We start from the raw sequence: 19,391 nt of genomic DNA, 5'->3' as shown, positions 1-19,391 counted from the left end.
TGCAGTTTTACGTTGCGGACGTACGTCAGTTCTGCTAATTAAGAAAACAGTTTGTCGTACGCGTTACAAATCTGCTTTTGAATATTTCAGATACTCTGAGTCCGATAAACAAGCGCGCTATTGAATATGTATGTAAGTCCGTTTATAAATCGGGTCGCGGACTCTAAATGCGTCCAGGATGTGATTTATGAAAATTAATGCAGGCATGCATAATCAAGATCAAAACTTGGAAATCTGTATCATATTTTTACATATCTGAAGGTGAAGGGAGAAAGGCCACAAAAGGTCGATATATATTAGTCATAATTACCAGCTGCTGTTAATGTACGCTTGCGAAATTCGATTTACTAGTAAATTATTTCCTTCTTTCTCTCTCCTTCTCTATTCAATGCATCATTAATTATATTTCTGATCGTTGTACGTAAGCCGTCGAATATTGCATCAGCCATTGCATTAACATGCGAATATTATGAGCATTAAATTCACGAGACGAAGATAAATAGTATTTCACGTTACTCTCGTGTTTTGTATTCACTCGAAAGAGCTGTTTTATGGCACGGGCTTGTCGCGAAAACTCGGATCTGTCGTAATTTAGGAGCGACAGTTTTCCGAAGCGGAAAAATCCGATCAGCCCTTCTCGGACGAGCAGTGGCAGCCGGCGTAATGGCTCCATTATAGCCGATTGCGCGATTTGTTCGAACATGACGCGGATTCCGCGGATAGACCTCGGAGTGGATCGACTCGATCTCGATCCCTTCCTTTCCGGGATCTGACGGTGGGACGTCGTATCGATTCCTCCGCTGCCGTATCCGTCGGGCTCGTCAAATGTGCCCCGGTAACGGTTATCCAGGCTTCTTTCCAGCGGTGATTGACAGCGGAGAAATAAAAGAAATCTTGACACTGTCGGACACGTCGCGCCTCGCTCGCGCGTTCGCCACCCTGAAAAGCATGAAATTGACCGGCGTCTCTCGAGACGCGAAGGGAACGCGTCACCGTCCTTTTCGTAATTATACACCTTCTATCCCGTTTATGTGCCGTGACACGTCAATTACGATTAGCATCGCGCACGTAGAAAAACTCGAGCATGTAACGACCATGAAGGAATAAAGGAGACGTTGTTGAAACGTTTTTACAGACTAGCGTCAGGCTAGGAGTGTTTCATTACGCGCCGGATGTGCCGTTGAAGCATTACAGATCTCGAGGTTATTAATCAATATATTGTCTTTGAAGATAAAAAGCTCGTAAATCGCGTGTTGATTTTTCGCGATCGAAAAGGACGATGGGCACCCCGCGGAAATATCCTAGGCGTGTCTGCGAGCGCGGTACCGCGTTACTGTATTGCGGGCGTAGTCCGCATTGGCAGAGGTCGGCCGTTCTTCATAAACGAAGAACACGGTGGAAGGCAGAAGATGACGAGAAGATATAGGTGCTATAGGTAGGAAACGAGATGGCAAAGGAAGAGGGAGCCGTAGGTGGCCGCAGCAGGAAGGCAGTAAACTCGCGGCGCACCAGTGGCCGTATTAATCATTAGAGAGAAGAAAGAGAGGGCTATAAAAGGAGGCTGGGAGCAAGAAAGAGACGGGAGCGAAGAAAGACTGAGAGAAAGATAGGACGGGGCCGGGAAGAAGGTGGGCAAAATCTCTCATGAAATACGAGACGTTTTATTAAACCTATTCGTCGGATCCGTGCGGCCCGGCCGCAGCCGATAATTATCAACTACTATTCGTTTTAATTAAGAGCACCGTGTGTCCTTTCGGGAACGATTTCGTCTCTACCTGCTAACGTTCCAATCGAGGATGCCGTGGCGCGAATTTTCTTTACACTCGATTATTATCCGCGTATCATTAATCTCTACTTGACGTGTTATAAATTTCCCTTCTGACTTCTTTCACCTTGTGATGTTCATTTTCTTTTGCTTCTTGCAAGAGTTTCACTTGTTATTCTATTTTCGATTATCGCTGAACAATTTTCTGAAACTAACTTTTCTTTTAAACCGTTGCTCGCGTATCGTATAACGATACGCTCGTACGACACAAAACACGGACTTGCGTTGTTTTACATTTCGCGGCTGCAATTGATTTTTTGATTGTTGATTTTGCCGGAGTGAATACCTCAGAGGAGGCACGCTAAGTTCAGGATATGCTCAACCGTGCGTGCGCAACGTTTATTCTCCCTTTTTTGTCACGGTGATAGAGAGAAACCACAAGGAAATCGCTCGCGGAGAACATGCCGCCACTCTCCGAGGCAAATAACTGACGTTACTTCGTGGTGAACCGGCCTTCTAATGTAAGATCAAGGTCGATGGGGAAGTGCATCAGCAGAGAGATCTTATGCACAGGCCTACGCGTACTACGCATACTACGCGTTCTTTTCTGCTAGCTACATTGCGAAAATTGTTCTCTTGCGTAACTTTTTCGAGTAATTAAATTTCAACAAAATTCCAAGTTTAGCTAAACTGACAATAATCCGCAATGATATCTGATTAATTAGTATCTATGAATTAAAAATTATACAAATGCGAATCATTTATCGTTGTATTATTTATATTTCAGCATTTGTTACAATTTTGTTCTGTAATCTTTATCATCAACCAATACGAATCGCTTCCCGTGGATTCTCGCGCTTGTAAAAGCGCGAGAACTGTTCATTAAATTCTGATGGCCAAAATAGTCCGCCGATTAGAACACGTGTTCTCGTTCCAGAATCTTGAGAGGCAAAGAGAACAAGAGTAACTCCGTAATCTTCCGTTATTTCGCAAACGCTGCCTTACTCACCACATGTCGTGCGTTTCTTCCATCCTTTCAGGACCTCCTCTCCCTCCCTCCTTTTACCGTCGGTCCTATGAATTATTATTTAATGAGTCTTGCGTTTCTGCGGCTCCTCACATCGCCTCCTGGCCATGGTGCGCTTTTATGGTCGCTGCGGTTTCGCGAGAGAAAGAAAGAGAAGGAGGAAAAGAGAGAATTGACTTGGCGAGCGAGCGAGCGATCGATCGATCGATCGTAATCATCGTGTATCATAAAGAGAGTGCGGTGAATTTTCGAACACGTCGCTCCTCGATGCCGCGGTAGGCATCGGCAATTTTTTCGGCAATTCGATCGTCCGCCAGTTCGACGATACAGTCACTTTTGCGCCACGTTGCCAGGCTGCTGATGTCTATAATTTGCACCACTAAAGTAAAATCGCTCTGCGCAACCGACATTGTGATTAGCAATATAAAAAAAGTTACGTAAGCTACACTCTTGTCTTAAAAAAAGAGCACTCTTTATTCGATAAAAGTAGAACGTTCATTCGTAATTTTGAATATTTCAAACGGAGGAATCAAAATTGTTGCAAGCAATTCAACTTCAACGTCAGCATAAGGTCTATAAATACACATAAGAAATGGATTTTACACTTTGTTGTACAGATGTCGCGTTTTCGTAGTATGTCAAGCATCGGACTTGCGATTTTATGGACATCGCGACGATTGCGATCAATGCTGGAGGTGTTGAATGCGCTGATGGATACGAGATGGGCAGATGGGCGGATCGATTTTAAAAGTCCATTTCACGGGCAACGCAGGGTTGAGATCTCTGCAATCTGCTGCTTATCGGGGCCGTTGCACCTTCAGTGTACCCTGTTAAACGGGGGTGTCAGGGTGAAGATACGTGTAGCCAGATAAGGTCGCACGTATATATCAAATGTATCAGATGAATTTACCGCGAGAGAGGTTCATGGTTGATTCAGTGGGTAGGTGAAATCCGATTGAACTCGCGGATAATTTTCCACATTTGCAGACTCGATGCATGCGCATGTGCGTGCGTGCGTGCATGCGGGCGTGCGTTTGGTGCTTATGCGTTTGTGTCGCATTTGCGTTGATAGATGTGCGGAAGTTGGCTTCAATTAACCAAACGCTCGGGGCTTTCACGTACTGAATTAAACCTCTGTTTGAAATATACATTGCTTCTTGTACCCCAGAAGCGTAATTGAAATCGAAATTGCGTGTCAATTCGCATGGATTATTATCGTCCGGATGCGTTAGATCGCCGTTCGATGTTATTTATGATTGAAATTCGCGTTGATAATTGCGGCGTTCCAGCAGTAACACACTTTTCCCATTGAGCTCATCATAGCTTTTCACGCGCATTACTTTATTCACTGTATTATTTAATTTCTTCTGTCATTTTGTACATTATTGCTACTAAGGAATTTCTAAGCTGTTCGAGTATAAGTGGAAAGGACTTAAATTATTTAATTGTTGATTTTTAAGTAATTAATTATCTTCTGCTCTCTTGTTCACGCGAAAATTAATTTACATTTCACTTCCGCTCGTTTTGTATTTCTCTAATTATTTTCTTTTCCTTCCGATTTTATTCTCGTATATACTCTCAGTCTCACTTGTTGATCTCACTTGTGTCATCTGATCTCTTTTTTTCGCCATTGCATCCCTAACGCATACCGAACATTGCAATCGCACGGGCGAGCGCGCATCTCGCCGCACCGCTAAGGCGCCACGAGCAAAAATGTCAATAAGAAGAAGACAGTAACGCGAAATTCACACGGAATGCGTCTGCTCTTCGTATGTTGGACCGAATTGCCTCCGAGGCTAATTGCATTAAGATAATTAAATCGGTACGGAGCATGAGATTCCTTGCAATTACGATCGCGCCGCGAAATACCGACGCGATATTTCTCGTTCCGTTTGGCTTCTTGGGAATCAGATGAAATTCACGACTATGCAATTATCTGCAGAAATAACGACGAGCGAGGACGTTATGTTCATGAAAGCAAGGTGTTTCGAATGACATCGGCATTGAGAGATACCACGTTCCCTTTTACGAATCGAACGTAAATGCAACTTGTGTATAATATAGATAATATAAGGAACTTGCGCCGCGTTTATTAACGAGCCTTCATCTTTCGAGTTGATATCGTAATTACGCGTTTCGTAGTTCGCGATCGTTTCTCCTTTATGCGCGCGTGTAATTTTATTTGATGATTATCTCCGCGTACACCGATTCGCCAATTAAATAATTTCACGCGGAATCTCATTTTCACGCCTAATTCCTGTCGACTAAGCGATGTGTTAGCTTTCCGTGAAATAATTTTCGCACCAAGCAATCGCGATTATCGAGGTTCGTGTCATTGAGACATTTCTCATTTGACGAATCTGGCGTAATAGTTGACGGCTGAATTCAGGGAGGGTCGTCAGTTCAATTAAGTTGCGATCTTAATCACCGCGCAAGATTTGCTTGGGCGCGCTTGTACTTAAACTTCCGGAAAGCACGGCGCGCGGAACGCGTTACGAACGTGGGAATCGTTTTCAAGGTGCACGACGCCGTGAAACGATCCTGTGCCGGTAACATCTCGGTGTTTACTCCGCCGGAAAATCAATATTATTCATGAGACTGAGTCAAGGCGAAACACTGGCGAAATTATAAGAAAAAAAAAGAAGCAGAGAACCAGAATACAATGGTGTACCTTTCAGTCGCAACGCGTCGGAATACATGAATAACTATCGGCCCGCTTCTCTTATCATCCATCCAAGTTCGTTCCTTGCTATCTGTCGGCGGGGATCTCGCGATCCGTTGCGAGCGGAAAACTCGAAATCCTCTCTCTTTCTCTCTACACGTTCCGCAGATATATATATATATATATCTACCGCACGGTTGCATCCAGTCATTTATGCACCTTATGAAGGCGTTTTATCGCACGTGAGAACTCGACTGCAGAGCAGCGTTAGACGTGGCGGCACATCCAAAGAAGAAGCTCTAAATGCAACGGAGAAGAAGAACGAGCTGGAAACGGTAGTAACAGTCGGCATTAGCATGTTGCGCGCCCAGGCACGGCCGGCTGGGCCTGGAAAGCGCCGCTTCTTCCGTCGGGAAAAAGTGCCGTAACTGAGTCTGCGATTATCCATGCGAATACGCGCGAAATGGGTTTATCGATGCGATACGATGCGTTTCCGCGAGGTACAACGCGGAAACGTTGTACGAGTGAGGGGGTAAGGGGACGCGTAACGAGCGCGCGCAATTACGCTCGAGCCCGGGCACGGCAGCGGCATCCGATTTTTTAGCGGACGAAGGAGAGGCCGAAGCAGAGGCAAGGGAAGTGATTTGAACGAAGCTTTCGTAATTACGTTAGGTGGGCATTGTTCGTAGGATCAAGCGCGGGAATACAATGGGCGAGTTAGCGTGACCCATGACGACCGTACGGTATCTATCGATGCCGTGAAAGATGAGAGTGCGTCGGCTGCGCCGCAAGATCGCCGCGGGAGAAAGTCGCGCGGGTTTTTTAGCTAATTATCGGCCGCGACACGAGCTGAAGTAACATGAGGATTACGAGAACGCGAGTTATCGCCTTGGATCGTAAAAGTCGCGTCTGCACCAACTTCCAACGGCATTCATGACTTGTACGTCTTGTTTATTGTTTGTGAAATTTATCCCCCTTACACTCACAAATTTGCATTGTAAGTTACTCTTGCGTGTTCATACGACACGAGTAATGCATCTTTGTTTTCCGTCGTTAAATTATTTTAACGAACGAACAGTCGTAATAAATCATGCACTGTCATCTGCGACCTAGCTCTTCCACGCTTCTCTCCCCCTCGCCTGTGCCGCGCGCGATTAGACGTCAGATGAAAAAAATCGGCGGAATGAAAAGAGGACGGGAGGAGGAACGGTCGAAAGCCGCGAACTAAGCGATGGAGGATGCGCTCGTGACCCATGACGGCCTCCGTGGGCACATCGCGGAAAAGATGTATATCCATTCCGACACGGCGAAAGACATGGCAGCAGATAGGAGGAGCGAAAGGGGGTTGACTGATGTTTCCCTATGCCGCCTGTACGCTACCTCCATTACTCCGATATTACTATACCTGTTGCTTTATATCTCGCGGCACCATCTTTGTTTTGCATCGGCCCGGCATCCGGTGCAGCTCCGGAGTCGAGCGATTGCATATCGTACGACGTCGGAGTTCTCTGCTTTATCAGTTTTCCTTTTTTTTCTTTTTTTTCCCGCTTTTTATTCCGATGATCGTGCCGTGTTTGCGCTGCACGTGCGCGTGTACGTAAAAGTCGCCGGATGTTGCTCGTTGGCGTTTTGCTATAATTTATATTTCAACATGAAACTTTTATATATTTTCATTTCGTGATCCGTAATGTTCGTTTTATCACACGTGCGATCGATATAGGGAGTTAAAATATTGTATATGTCAGTTGTCTATTTTAGACTCCACGAACAGGTCATTCGATATTATTGTAGAATCGAATCGCATCAAATAATGAAAGTGAAATCTGACCGAGATATTTCTAGAAGCGGCACTTGTGCTTACTTTGGCGGTATTTATTTAGAGAAACTGGTCGGCAGCCCTTGTTTGGGAGCCTACCAATATTTGCATGTGCACGTGCTCTTCGAGTCTCGAGGGGTTGACCAAGGATCGCAAAGTGGATTCCACTTGTGGCCGCTTCGGGAGCGTACTCGTCCCTTTTACATCTCTCGAGGAACTTTATCCTGTCGTCCGCTCGCTCAGAAAACTCAAGAGCGATGCTTAAAGCTGTCGTTTTGTTAATTATATACTCGCAAATTTGAGCTCTCTGTAAGACTGTTATAAAAGGAAGCATCATGTTAATATAGCTCTTAATATCGAAACCATGCAATCATTCAAAGGATGAGAAGAACGTTTTTCGTAATTTATTTTTGATAAAACAATTGTTGATGTATATACTTAATTAAACTAAGAACTAAAATTTCTTGCTGACAAACCAGAAGATTAAAAACTGAATATAACTGAAATAAATAATTTTGAAAATTTCTATGTTTTTAGAGAGCATCATATTCTTAGAAGCTTATATCTTTAAAGATTCAGCTGTTGTTTGCAGAGGATTTTTGTATATTTAACGTATCTTTTTATCTTAAGATTCGTAGATTTTATCGCTCGGTCATGTTTATCTCGTAACCACATAAGATATCATGTTGCTCAAAAGCTACGAAAAGAAGAGATATTTTTTCGAGCCAATTTATTCGTTTTATTTAAATGTGATGCTGTTTACGGTTGAAAAACATTCGGCGCGGAATTTATGGAAATATCGACATGTACGGTCTCTCTCTGTCGGCGCGCGCTCGCGTACACGTTTGTACACCGTGTGGATACGCTCGAGCTGATTCGAAACAAGAGCAAGAGCGACTTCCTGCCCAGGCTGTAGACATCAGGTTGATAAATCTACGTGGAAGTGCGGATGACTGTGCATACAAATCGTCAGCCATTGGTCTTGCGGCACGGATGGAACGCGGCCGGTGCGCTTACAACGAGCTAGCGCGCTCGCTTCTCGCGCAGCTCCGAAAGATCGAACGTTGTCTCGCGGTAATTTAATTAGATTTGCATCTCGCGACCGCCTGAAAAGCCCGGCATGATTAAGCGCGCGAGGAAATTATTGCAGTCTCGTGCACGATCCGCGAAAGATTCTCGAAGGAAGGCCGCTATCTGTTGCGCTGTTTTTTTCTCATCGCTTGCGAGATTCGAATTCCTTCTGCTATCTTTTCTCCGACCTGATACGGGTGCAGCGAATTTCTTAGTACGTCGCACAGCTGCCGCTCGCATCTCGCACATCTCCTGGGGCCGTATCAGAGCCTCTAATCTGTTCATTAGTCCTAATATACCGAGCAGCCACCCACCCTCCATCTGATATTACTCGCCGTGTCATTCAGTCCCGGTTTTACGACCTCGAGAACGAACCGCTCGTTCCACTCGGAGCGAGCGATCGGCGATTGCGAACGACTGCTTTCTTTTCGAACGTTTTGCCGAACGCAAAACGTTTGGAGTGCGATAAAAAGATGCCTAATACCTCGCAAATAAATTGCGAATTTATTTGCGTGTATTTATTTTTCGATAACAGAAACTACGTCGCCATCCACGTTTAAACACTCTTCCATCCATCGCCTCGTGCGGACGCGCGTGTCAGGCGTGCTCGTTTAGGAGTGATCCAGTTTTCAGTTGAAACGCTGTGGATAAGTTGCACAAAATGGAAAAGAAACGTTCTTGAAAACTCAGCTACGTCGGGAACAATCGAGAGCTCCGAGGGAGACAGGTAGTAATTAAGCGGGAAGTGTAATCCTGAATAACGCCTATCCGCTCGACGACGATAGCAGGTCGAGGGAGGCCAATGAAATCGCGGAATGTATCCACGGGCTCGCGCTGCCAATCGTCCGTACATAATTGGATATAGAATCGTGGCGGCCTTTGCTCGCGTACGCCATTCCACCGGCGACGTGCCCTCGTCCCGGGTTAGGAATGTAATTAGTCAGAGGAGCACCGGCACAATCTTGGCCGGCGATCGGTAGGTCCCTTCGTTAACGGCGCGATGCCCTTCGAGATTGCCGCGTCCCAAGATCGGTCGATTACCAGTCGTAAATACGCGCGTGATAATTAAAATTACTGACTGATTGCCTCGTCGAATTGCGCTTACGCGAGAGAAGATGCCTCAGACGATCCGGGTACAGGTGCTGTCGGTGCTGCATCCGAGTCGAAGTTTTCCACTACTTGCCGTTATTCTCCGTGAATCTGCAACAAATACCATGTGTTGATTTTTATTTTTTTCACAATTATTTTCACTAATGAGAGAAATCCCGAAAGCGATGTCGCCGCAAATATCGACAAGACAAAATCTCGCGTCGCAGGCGCATCGGAGAGAAAAGACGCTATTGCATTGTCATTGATTACTTCTTCTCATGTGCAATGAATACCCGATACTTTCCCGCATTATTACGTCGGAATCTTTCTTGTTACGTCACATATCTGCATCATCGCTATGATACTCGATAGTGGTACTCGTAGTTCTACAAGTTCACAGATCGAGATAAAAGAGTAACAATGATCGAGACTGTTGAGAGACATTGTTGCGTTGTTATTATATGAGAGATATTATTGTTGTATACGCCTGATGATTCTCAACGTCTCTTCAGACTTTCCTCTCGTGAAAGTCACGCGTGTATGGGGATCGTTTTCAATTATTATTGTGCATGACTATAAATTAAAACGGACGGTTGCTGGCTATCTTCGGGGAAGAAGCTGGCACGCAGCGTACGGAAAGAATGATTTCGGGAGTAGCATCCCGGCTTGTACAGGAGGAATATGCGATTCGCAGCGGGGGGCACGCAGCCGGGGGATTGCGTTGAACATCGGTTCACGAGGAATCGCCGGTACCGATCCCGTACACTTTGCGCACGTTGCTCACCAACAATAAGAACGGGTTCGCGCGGGCGACCTCGGAATTCTCGCGTCCCGGGTCGCTCCCGGTGGCTCCTCTCCGTGACTCCGCAACACGATGTTATGTTATTCAAATGGACCCGAAAGAGAGAAGTAAAGAATCGCTCCCTTCTTGTAAAAGCACCCCGATATTATCTCGAGCTACCTCTATCGCGCGTGTATATCTAATACACGTCCGTGAGTCCCATCTGTTTCTCTTCTTTTTGGCATCTGTCGCTCGATACCTTCATAAAGCGAGTGATACTGCGTGTGAGGAACGAAGGAAGCGACGGGGAGGAGGGGCAGTTTTGAACACGAGGCAATTATGAGCAACGATATGTTTCGTGTTAGCGAAGAGCTGCTGCTCCTTGGATTTACAAGCTGCGTCGGGAGTGAGGAATGTGGGTATTCGTTAGGCACTAATTTTTATACGAAACAGGTGGAGGGTTTTTATTTGAAATCTCAGAAACATCGTTAAGACTATCTTGTTTCAGAAATCGTAAATGTTCTCTGTCTAGAATTAATTATAATGTAAGAACTTTTATAGACCATATCGAGATAGACAATTGATCGTAGGCAAGATTAACATCCGATTGCTCAAGAAATCCGTCATTAAACTGAACTCTTCAATTTCGAGACGCATCCGGAATATATCGCCGGTCGGAATCGCGGAAAGGAGCAACAGCATCGGGACGGGATAGACGCGCGATGCCAGGCGCGATATCATCAGCGCAATTTCTACGTCATCGGCCTCGGCAAGCTTTTATTGGCCGCCTTATTACCTGCAACGGGGCGAAATTATAGATCCTCGAAACGGAGTGCAGAAGGGCGATTACACCAGGCGCGCTCACATCTCGTGTTGGTCATAGGTATGCACGTACAAATGCATAACGGTAACGCCACGCCGAACCTCTGTCAGCTGACCTTACGGATATATCACGAGATACATGCAATACATGCGCGATATACCCGTAAGGTAGCCCCTTCTTGCGGACCGCATTCTACCACGCCCTAGCCGTAGAAAAGGAGCACACCGTTGTTTCTCTGCGACATGCGATGTCGAGATTAATGTCGATAGCCGCAGATTAGATCAGGCAGTCGTGGACATGGAATTTTTCGCGCTAGTATTTTTTATCTTCAAGCTTTCCCTTTCTTCTTTCTCTTTGTAAAAGAAAGCGCGATGAATCGGACAAACTTTATCAGCTATGAGCATGTCTGATCACGTTGGCTGACTCAACACGAACGAGTCGAGTGGCACTTCGTCAATTCGACCTCGATCTTCCTCCACTAAACTGTCAAAATTGCGGCTTGATCGTGCGAGAAGCGTGACGGAACCCGTGCAGAAAATTGTTAGGGCCTAATATGAAAGTAAAGGCCCCTATAAGGAATAAATAGGGATGTCCTAAAAAGGGATGCCCTATCATTGCCACATCGTGGCTCGATTAGATATTATATTTTTTATTATTTCCTTATAAGGTCCCAAAAAAATATTTGTCCCTTATAAGGTCCCGAAAAAATATTTGTTACATTACCATTGTAGGGCCATATTAATATTGAGGAAAATTAATCGGGTCCCACTTAGGACCCTATAAATTCTTTTACACGGGAAGCTGCGCGATCGAGCGTCAAGTTATTATGCGTTGTCGGCGGCGCGCACCTGGCGCGCAGCTCTTCTCTCACGCGTTTAATTGAGTCAATTAAGCGCGCGACTAATTCGTATCGCAAGATCCGCTTCGATAACCCGCTCGCCGTTACGTTGCTTCTTTATGCGAAACGGGTCTGCTACGTGAACCCGACGTTTCGCGATCCCCGAGGAAGACGCGCAAAAACGCCTGACAGTTTTATCAGCGTCGTGCGTACGCACGTGTGCAGCTCGTCTAGCTGGTGACTCGTAGTACTCGGCTCGTGCACCACGCCTTCATGGAGGAACGGTGCACGATTCTACCTATACCAGTATCGAGATAGTATCGGTCGGCATGGATCGCGCTCAGGCCGCCTAGAAGTCCGGCTTTAATAGCCTGCAGCCACGGCAATCGGCCAGAAATCGCTCGTATTTCAGCTTTGTGTGTGCATATGTTTGCGCACGTGTATGTCTCGTGTACGGCCATTGTTACAAGAGAATGTTTCCTGAAGCGAAATTTCCAGGTCACCGGAAAAAAGACCAATCGGAAGCCGGATACCTTTTTCCCGGCGTGTTTTTGATCAGCATTTGTATCATTGTGCCACAAGTTGGACTTTGATGTCGTCCGCGTATCGTTGAATCGACGAATTGATGAATTGATTCCTAAGGGAGCGAAGCCGAAAAGTGAACAATTCGAGTCATTCAAGTACATTGATGCGGAATCGCAGTCTGAGAAATTGAAAGGCGCTTCTTCGCAAATGATCACATACGTTATTTGTAATTATTTTTTCATCTAAAGATTAGATTTAATTATACAATCATAAGTCATTATTGAGCTTGGCGGAACCATTTTTCGACTTTCCGCATCAAAAGTTTAAGATTAATTTGCAGCGTAGTCATTTAAGCGTCACCTCTCCCGTTGAATAATCGTCGATCGAATCGTTCGATCGATGAAGCCGCGGTCGATTCCGTGAACGCCTCGAAGCGAAAATGGAGAACCGGAATCCTGTGGTGCGACTTGCCGAAATCACGACTCCGTCGTAATTTCGCTGTCTCAAAGTAGCGTGACACCCGACGATACGTCAAGATGTAATCTATCCCGACCCCTAACTCTGATCAAGCGAGTCATTCATCCTTAATCGACTAATAACGAGCGTCGAACGCCGCTCGGTCGATGTTGCGATCGATCGTTCGATCCGATCTCGGATCGATGTGTCGTGTAATTACGATGGCAGCTCCTGCGATTTCTAGCCAATCTCTCTGTCGAGCAACTCACGAACCTCTCGTTCCCTTTTCTGCATGTTTCAGTACAAAGTGAGGTTCTGGTTTGCCACGGGCGGTGCCGGCTTCTGCATCAGTCGAGCGTTGGCTTTGAAGATGACTCCGGTTGCTGGGTGAGTTTCTGTCTTTTTCCTGTCTTTTTTAGTTCAATATCTCGGAGACCGTTATCCGTTTTATTACTTGTTATTGCGATGGTAAATGTAATTGAGAGATGGTAAGTGTAATTGGTGCATCAACACTGCGTTAAACGTCTATCAGAAATTTATCTCCCGTTACATATACGTGTGATTGTAGCTTTAATTGTAATTTTAATCGTAATTCTGATGTAATTATAATTTTAATTGGTTGACTATTACGCTTTGTGGCATCTCGAGATATTATCATAAGACCGATCGCTGTGGGATGACTGATCACAGTTCCACAGAACTTACACGCTTCCTTTGTTGAGCTTCTTTGGCGGCAGGTGTCTCCCGTCACAGAATAGAAATCTCCATAGAATACGGTTGGTCACGCATGACACGTATGACACGTGTTACCACCGTACATCGCGGTGGTTCTTTCAGGGCTTAATCTAACGTGAAAATGCGTATTAACGATCCCGTTCCCCCTTTCGAATATCTTCTCATTTCTTTTTCCGCGCTACTCGTCCATTCGTTTTTACCTGCGGAGGATTAAATAACGCCGGCGGCCTTGCCTAGTCACTGCTTTGCCTCGATCGATCGATCGATCGGTCGCTCTATCTGTTACGAACGCCGATCCGAGCATCACGGCTGATAATTACTTACAAAAGCCCTCATTTTCTGCCGTAAAAGTCATCGCACGCCCGCGGAAACCGCGTGTCGGTCGCCGAGCGTGGAAACGCAGCGATGATAGAAAAAACATGCTCGCTGGTCGTCATTACGTACGTGGATCATAACGACGGACAATTACGTTTGCCATTATCGACATTCTCCTCGATAAAAGCGCCTCGATGGCCACGGCAAGTTAGCGTGCATGACGTTTATGTACTTCGTGCGTGATCATCGGGATGATCGCCGTCGATGGCAGGCCGAAAGCGTTCGCGCTCTCGGTACCGATCGTAAATCACCGTTTACGGCGTACAGTGGCCAATTGTTTATCCTCGGTCCACGATAACGTCATCGTCACGAACGAACCCGTCGACCGTTTGTTGCCGTTAACGTTGACGCGGGGTCACGCGGGGGCCCCGCGGTTCGATCCAGTTCCCCGACGGGCGCGTTTTGCGCCTACCTCGTAAATCGGAGGCTTAAACCCTGCGGTCTCTCCCGTAAGAACCACTTCATTTGATCAGTTGATTCGATCGGCTTATACAGAAGGATACTATAGAACCCGCGATCCTCTTCTCCCCCTGCGTGTCCTCGTTCTTGGCTTCCTTATACGGATTCGGGGCCATAGCGAAGGATGAACGTGAACCGATCTGGCAAAAAAGCTCGGTCCTTGGGAGGACTTCGCGAATCATCCTTCTCGTTTTTTTACCAGCTCTAGCCTCATTCCTCCGTTCGCTCCATGATGTACACGGTGTATTCCGGCATTATCCTGGCTTCCTATACACTCATTTTGTGTAACGACGTGGACGGTGGTACACACGTAGGGGAGAAACGGGACGAATGCAGCGAACAGCTCTCTCATTCAGAGCCGACGGACGGCTCTCGTCGACGTCATTTTATTTCGCCGGACGTAATCCGGCAGCATCACGCTTGATCTCACGATTTATCGCGACTAAACGCCGGTCAACGACGGCCCGTAATTTACGCTTATCTCGATAATTTATACGCGTTTCGTCGTCGCCAGGGGACTACGAGGAACAATATCCAGCCGATGTTTTCCACTCGGCACGTTCGCAGTAATCGCGAGAGGAGGTAAACCTCCGTTAACAGTCGCGCGGAATTTTCATGCATATTTCCGCTCGCCGGCTCAGTGGCGGAACGCTCGCGTTTGGAATCGCATTTTGTGAATTTAGGTGCTCTTCATTTCTCGTACCGTGTTTCACGTTACTTCTGTGTTATTTTAGACACCGTCAGGACGATTCTGAGGTACGGTAAGTATGGCCGTGGTAATTCCGCTCGTCTTTCTTCTTCGGGAACGGCGCGATTACGTTCGCGCATTTTAATTTATTCCGCTTGAGATTCGCCGTGCTTTTTCGCGCGCTTAAGAGGGTAACAGATATCACGCCGCCACTCTTCATTTTGCACGAGAGGATATTCTTTAGGCGAATGACCGAGGAAGGTAAAATGCTTTTCGCTCTTTTCCGCATATCTTTCTTTTAACGGACGGCTACGGTTTTATTTCATTGTAGACAGAAAGAAAGCCAGAAAGGAGGAGCATCGTAACCGCTCATAGTCTTTTCTTATTCTATCTCCTCTGCTATTTAACTACGAGTGCATGATTCTCTTTGTATTTTCATTCTTTTCCATTTTTCGTCCCTTTCAGATACTCTTTCGGCAGACCTGGCAGAATTAAATGAACGCGGTGGTAAAACGATTTACGCTTCCGCGAACAGAAATTTTTTGTCTTATTTGCTACCAACGAGTCAATGTTTCGTTCGATACGCCGTTATTCATTGAAGGTTCCTGAAGTATTTAATCTACCTGCAGAAATTGCTTCCTATTTTACGAGTCGTTGGGCTGTAAAAACACGATGTCACGGTTCTTGCGAGAATCTGGTCTTTTAATCATTCAGCCCATCTATTTAATCTTTACTTATTCTGCGGATCGTTAGATGCTTTTGGAAGATTGCTCCGTGCGTCTCCAAATGTTCTGTTTCTTGTGCGATCAATTATCGTGATCACCCAAGCAGATTGCCCTTCGACTAACGAGTTCTCACGTTCGTCATAAGTTCCATCGTCGAAGTTCTAGCGAACGTTCCGCTCATTGCTTTCAGATTGTCATGCGCTCACATCCGCTCTGTTAGCTCCCTGCCATCATTTCTTCGTAGTACAACTTCGGTATGACAAAGGCACAGTGGTCGCGAAAGACAAAGATCAAGTAATTAATAATACTTTTTTCATCTTGACAAATATAAATAAAATATTTAATATAAAATCTAACTATTTATTGTAGAATCCTATACAGATTTGAAAAATATAACTTATAACTTATATACGTGTATAAATTTCATTCAATGTAAACAAGTTTAAGAAAACTTTACATTTTAGAGCTATCTGATAAAATTTTAAAGTTTTACTGATTATACTACTGTTCATTAATCGTTCATAGTGATAACGGCATTTCTATTCTTGCTATATTTGAGTTACATCGAATGATTCTTCAGGTTGCATCGTGGCAGAAGTAAAATTGTAATCGAAACGAGTTCAATGCAGCATTAAACGTTAAATGTCGTTTAATCAAACTTCTGACTTAACTTCAATTAGTAGCTAACGATCGATCGCAGGCTATTTTCTCGGTCGTGAAATCAGAGTCACGCTCTTTTCTTCTGACAAATTATAACACAATGTAAGACGAGAATTAAAATCGCCATAACTTTTCAGTATCAGAGATATCATTTTAATAACAAAACTGCACTTTTGTTGAACAAGAATCATTCGCGATTGGCTAGAGATGACTTGTGCAGATCTATAACGTTGGAAATTGAACTCGTCGGATTCAGATTTTTTGCCGGAAAAATATAACACGGAGTCCGGACGTGACGTGGTCCCGTTGTATTAGTGATTAATCTAGCAACAGAGTAGAGATTAACGTCAGTTGGCTATCTCGTGGCCATCACGGAGATGGATCTTAATTAACGAAGCAAGAAGCCATTCCTTACAATGGGCCTGACTAGACGAGCGACCTGATTGCCACCCACGTTTACAGATACAGAAAAGTGCAAGCAGGAAGGCAATACGCGTTACATTGCGCTTATTTATGCGTATATCTATATTTATATCATTTCCTTGTTAGAGCACGTGTGTGTGCAAGAGCAGGCTAACGGAGGAATAGGCCAATAAATAAGAGAGATTAGAGCGCAAGGAGACGATACTCGTTGCGTGATGTTGCTACGGCTGTTCAAGTTAGCTGTGCGTTTGGTACATTTTAGAGATTATCCGAGAGAACCAGTGGATGTCGTTATATCTACATGCAGTGAAGGACAGTTTAAGAAATAAATTTTAAGATGCTGAGGTACCCAGGTAGGAGATATTTAATGTTAATGAATTTTGTCTCGATTTCACTTGCTGCAAAATTGTCTTGCGTTCTCAACCTTATGATATTCATGCATATTGGTGGGTTGTAATGTTATCGTACGAAAGGAAGTGCAAATGAAAGATGGAATAAAGAAAATACCTTTCCAGGAACAAATATTCAAAATATTATATACATTTTTTTATTACATTGATAGCATAAAATTAGAAATTAAGATTACAATTAATTCTTATTCTTCATAAATATTAATATTATAATTTTTCGATGTTCGAGTCTTCAATTTATACAAATTGGCTTCGAGCGTATCTTCTTCTTTGCAACATCGCATCTTCTTCTTTGACTTCGCTTCTCTGTACTTTTTCTTCTTGTTTTCGGTTTCTTTTTCATGCGCGTGTTTCGTTTTCTGTTTTTATATGTATATATACATGTATTCCTGTTCGCCGAACACTTTTATTGCCTTTAAAAAACCCGAAGGTGTGCACCTGCAACTGAGCGCTTAGGTTTGTTCGCCGACAGCTTCCTCTTTTGATACTTTAAATTCCGGCTTAGCCGTAAACGGTTGTTGTAGGATCTTTGGGAGAGATTTCTCCGGGCGATGACACGTAGAATCAGATTGGAGAATTACAGGAGTCGCAGTTTACTACCCAATTTGCGAATGCTGTAAATCTGATCTTGAATCATGAATTTTAATAAGGCGCAAATTTAACTCGACATTCACATTTACAGCAAAGTCTTTCTTGCGAAATAAATATAATGAATAAAAACATGAAATAAACATATAATTAATAAGTAATTGTATGATTATTGTAAATGATGAAATAGCATATATGTCGTGTGCATACACTACACATATACACTAGATAAGATGTATATTTTTCAAAAAAATAATAACATTTTTGATAATTGTGTATTTCAAGAAAACTTTGTATTTTGCTTTAAGAAAAATAGATAAACGAAAAAGACTTTATATCTACGAATCTGCCTTCAGAGAAGAGATTTTACATAATATTATGCGTAATGTAATGCGCAATGTACTTTTAAACTGACCTCCTGCATGTTTTATAAATTTCTTCTCATAATCAGCTACGAGGAAGGAATATGTTTTTCTTTCTCTTTTTCTCTCTCTATCTGTGATAATAAACGTGTCGTCGATATTATCGTGAGAAATAAGACGGGAAGCATCGAGGAACGAAATCGAGGACGAGGCAATAACTTCTCTAACGTAATTTACTCAAACCTGGCTGTTTGAACTATTAATTAACTTGATTTATTCATTAAAAAATTTAATTTATTGTTGTAATGCTTTATGCAATGAAGAGAAACTCATTCATCCATTATCTATTATTCCGGAGCATTTATGCGTTCTCTATCGGACTTAATTGCTACGCTTCGTAAAGTCCGCAAGATTCGTTTCCGCTCCATAAATCGGGGACATTTAATCTAATCGGGACTAACGAATTAAAATCGTCCCACGGGTTTCGCCCCGATGCGAAAGTTCCGATAATAAACGTGTCGTGGTAATTCCGTCGGTGAGAAACGAAAAAAAGAGTCGCCATTTCGTGGGGCACGGATGGGGAGAAGAGGAGAGTCAAAGAGATTCGACGAAGCTCGCGTTCAAGGATCTCTTCGATTCCCTTATTGCTCGCCTAATTGGATTCCTCTCTACCATCGGCGCGATTGCCGCGTATACATCTATCAGCCCGCGGCTCGTGAAACCAATTTGGGCATTCCTACATATATACATACCTATATATACGCAGACGGGGCCCGTGGTGATCTATAGATCGAAACCCTCTGCTTTCTGCGTCTTGTTTTTCAAAACGCATTAGAATGCATCACGTGATGTTATAAATTAATGTAGATTACATTCGATGATACATAAAGCCGCCTAGCCTAACTCGATGTTCAAGCTTCCTTGACAAAAAATTAATTAAATCTTACTTTCTCATCATTTTCAATGTCATTTTACCTTAAATACTGAATTATCAAATACAGTGCAGCTTTTTTCTATACGTCAAGATAGATAAAACATTGCGGTTGAGTTTTGCAAAATTTGTCGAGATTAGAAATAATTACTTCCATATATGTATATGCACATGTATGGACA

General features: G+C 44.2%; 1 protein-coding gene across 2 annotated transcripts in view; it reads left to right on the top strand.

Moving 5' to 3' along the window:
- LOC105276314 (fringe glycosyltransferase) overlaps positions 1-19,391 on the top strand; it is an 87,204-nt gene that overhangs the window by 52,106 nt on the left and 15,707 nt on the right. For both annotated transcript variants that reach the window (XM_011333840.3, XM_026970213.1), the window contains exon 6: positions 13,155-13,240. In XM_011333840.3, coding sequence (XP_011332142.1) covers positions 13,155-13,240 — 86 coding nt within the window. The remainder of the gene's footprint in view (positions 1-13,154; positions 13,241-19,391) is intronic.

Source organism: Ooceraea biroi, chromosome 6 (genome assembly GCF_003672135.1).
Source record: "Ooceraea biroi isolate clonal line C1 chromosome 6, Obir_v5.4, whole genome shotgun sequence".
In the NCBI taxonomy this organism is placed as follows: Eukaryota; Metazoa; Arthropoda; class Insecta; order Hymenoptera; family Formicidae; genus Ooceraea; species Ooceraea biroi.
This window is presented reverse-complemented; position numbering and strand designations above follow the sequence as displayed.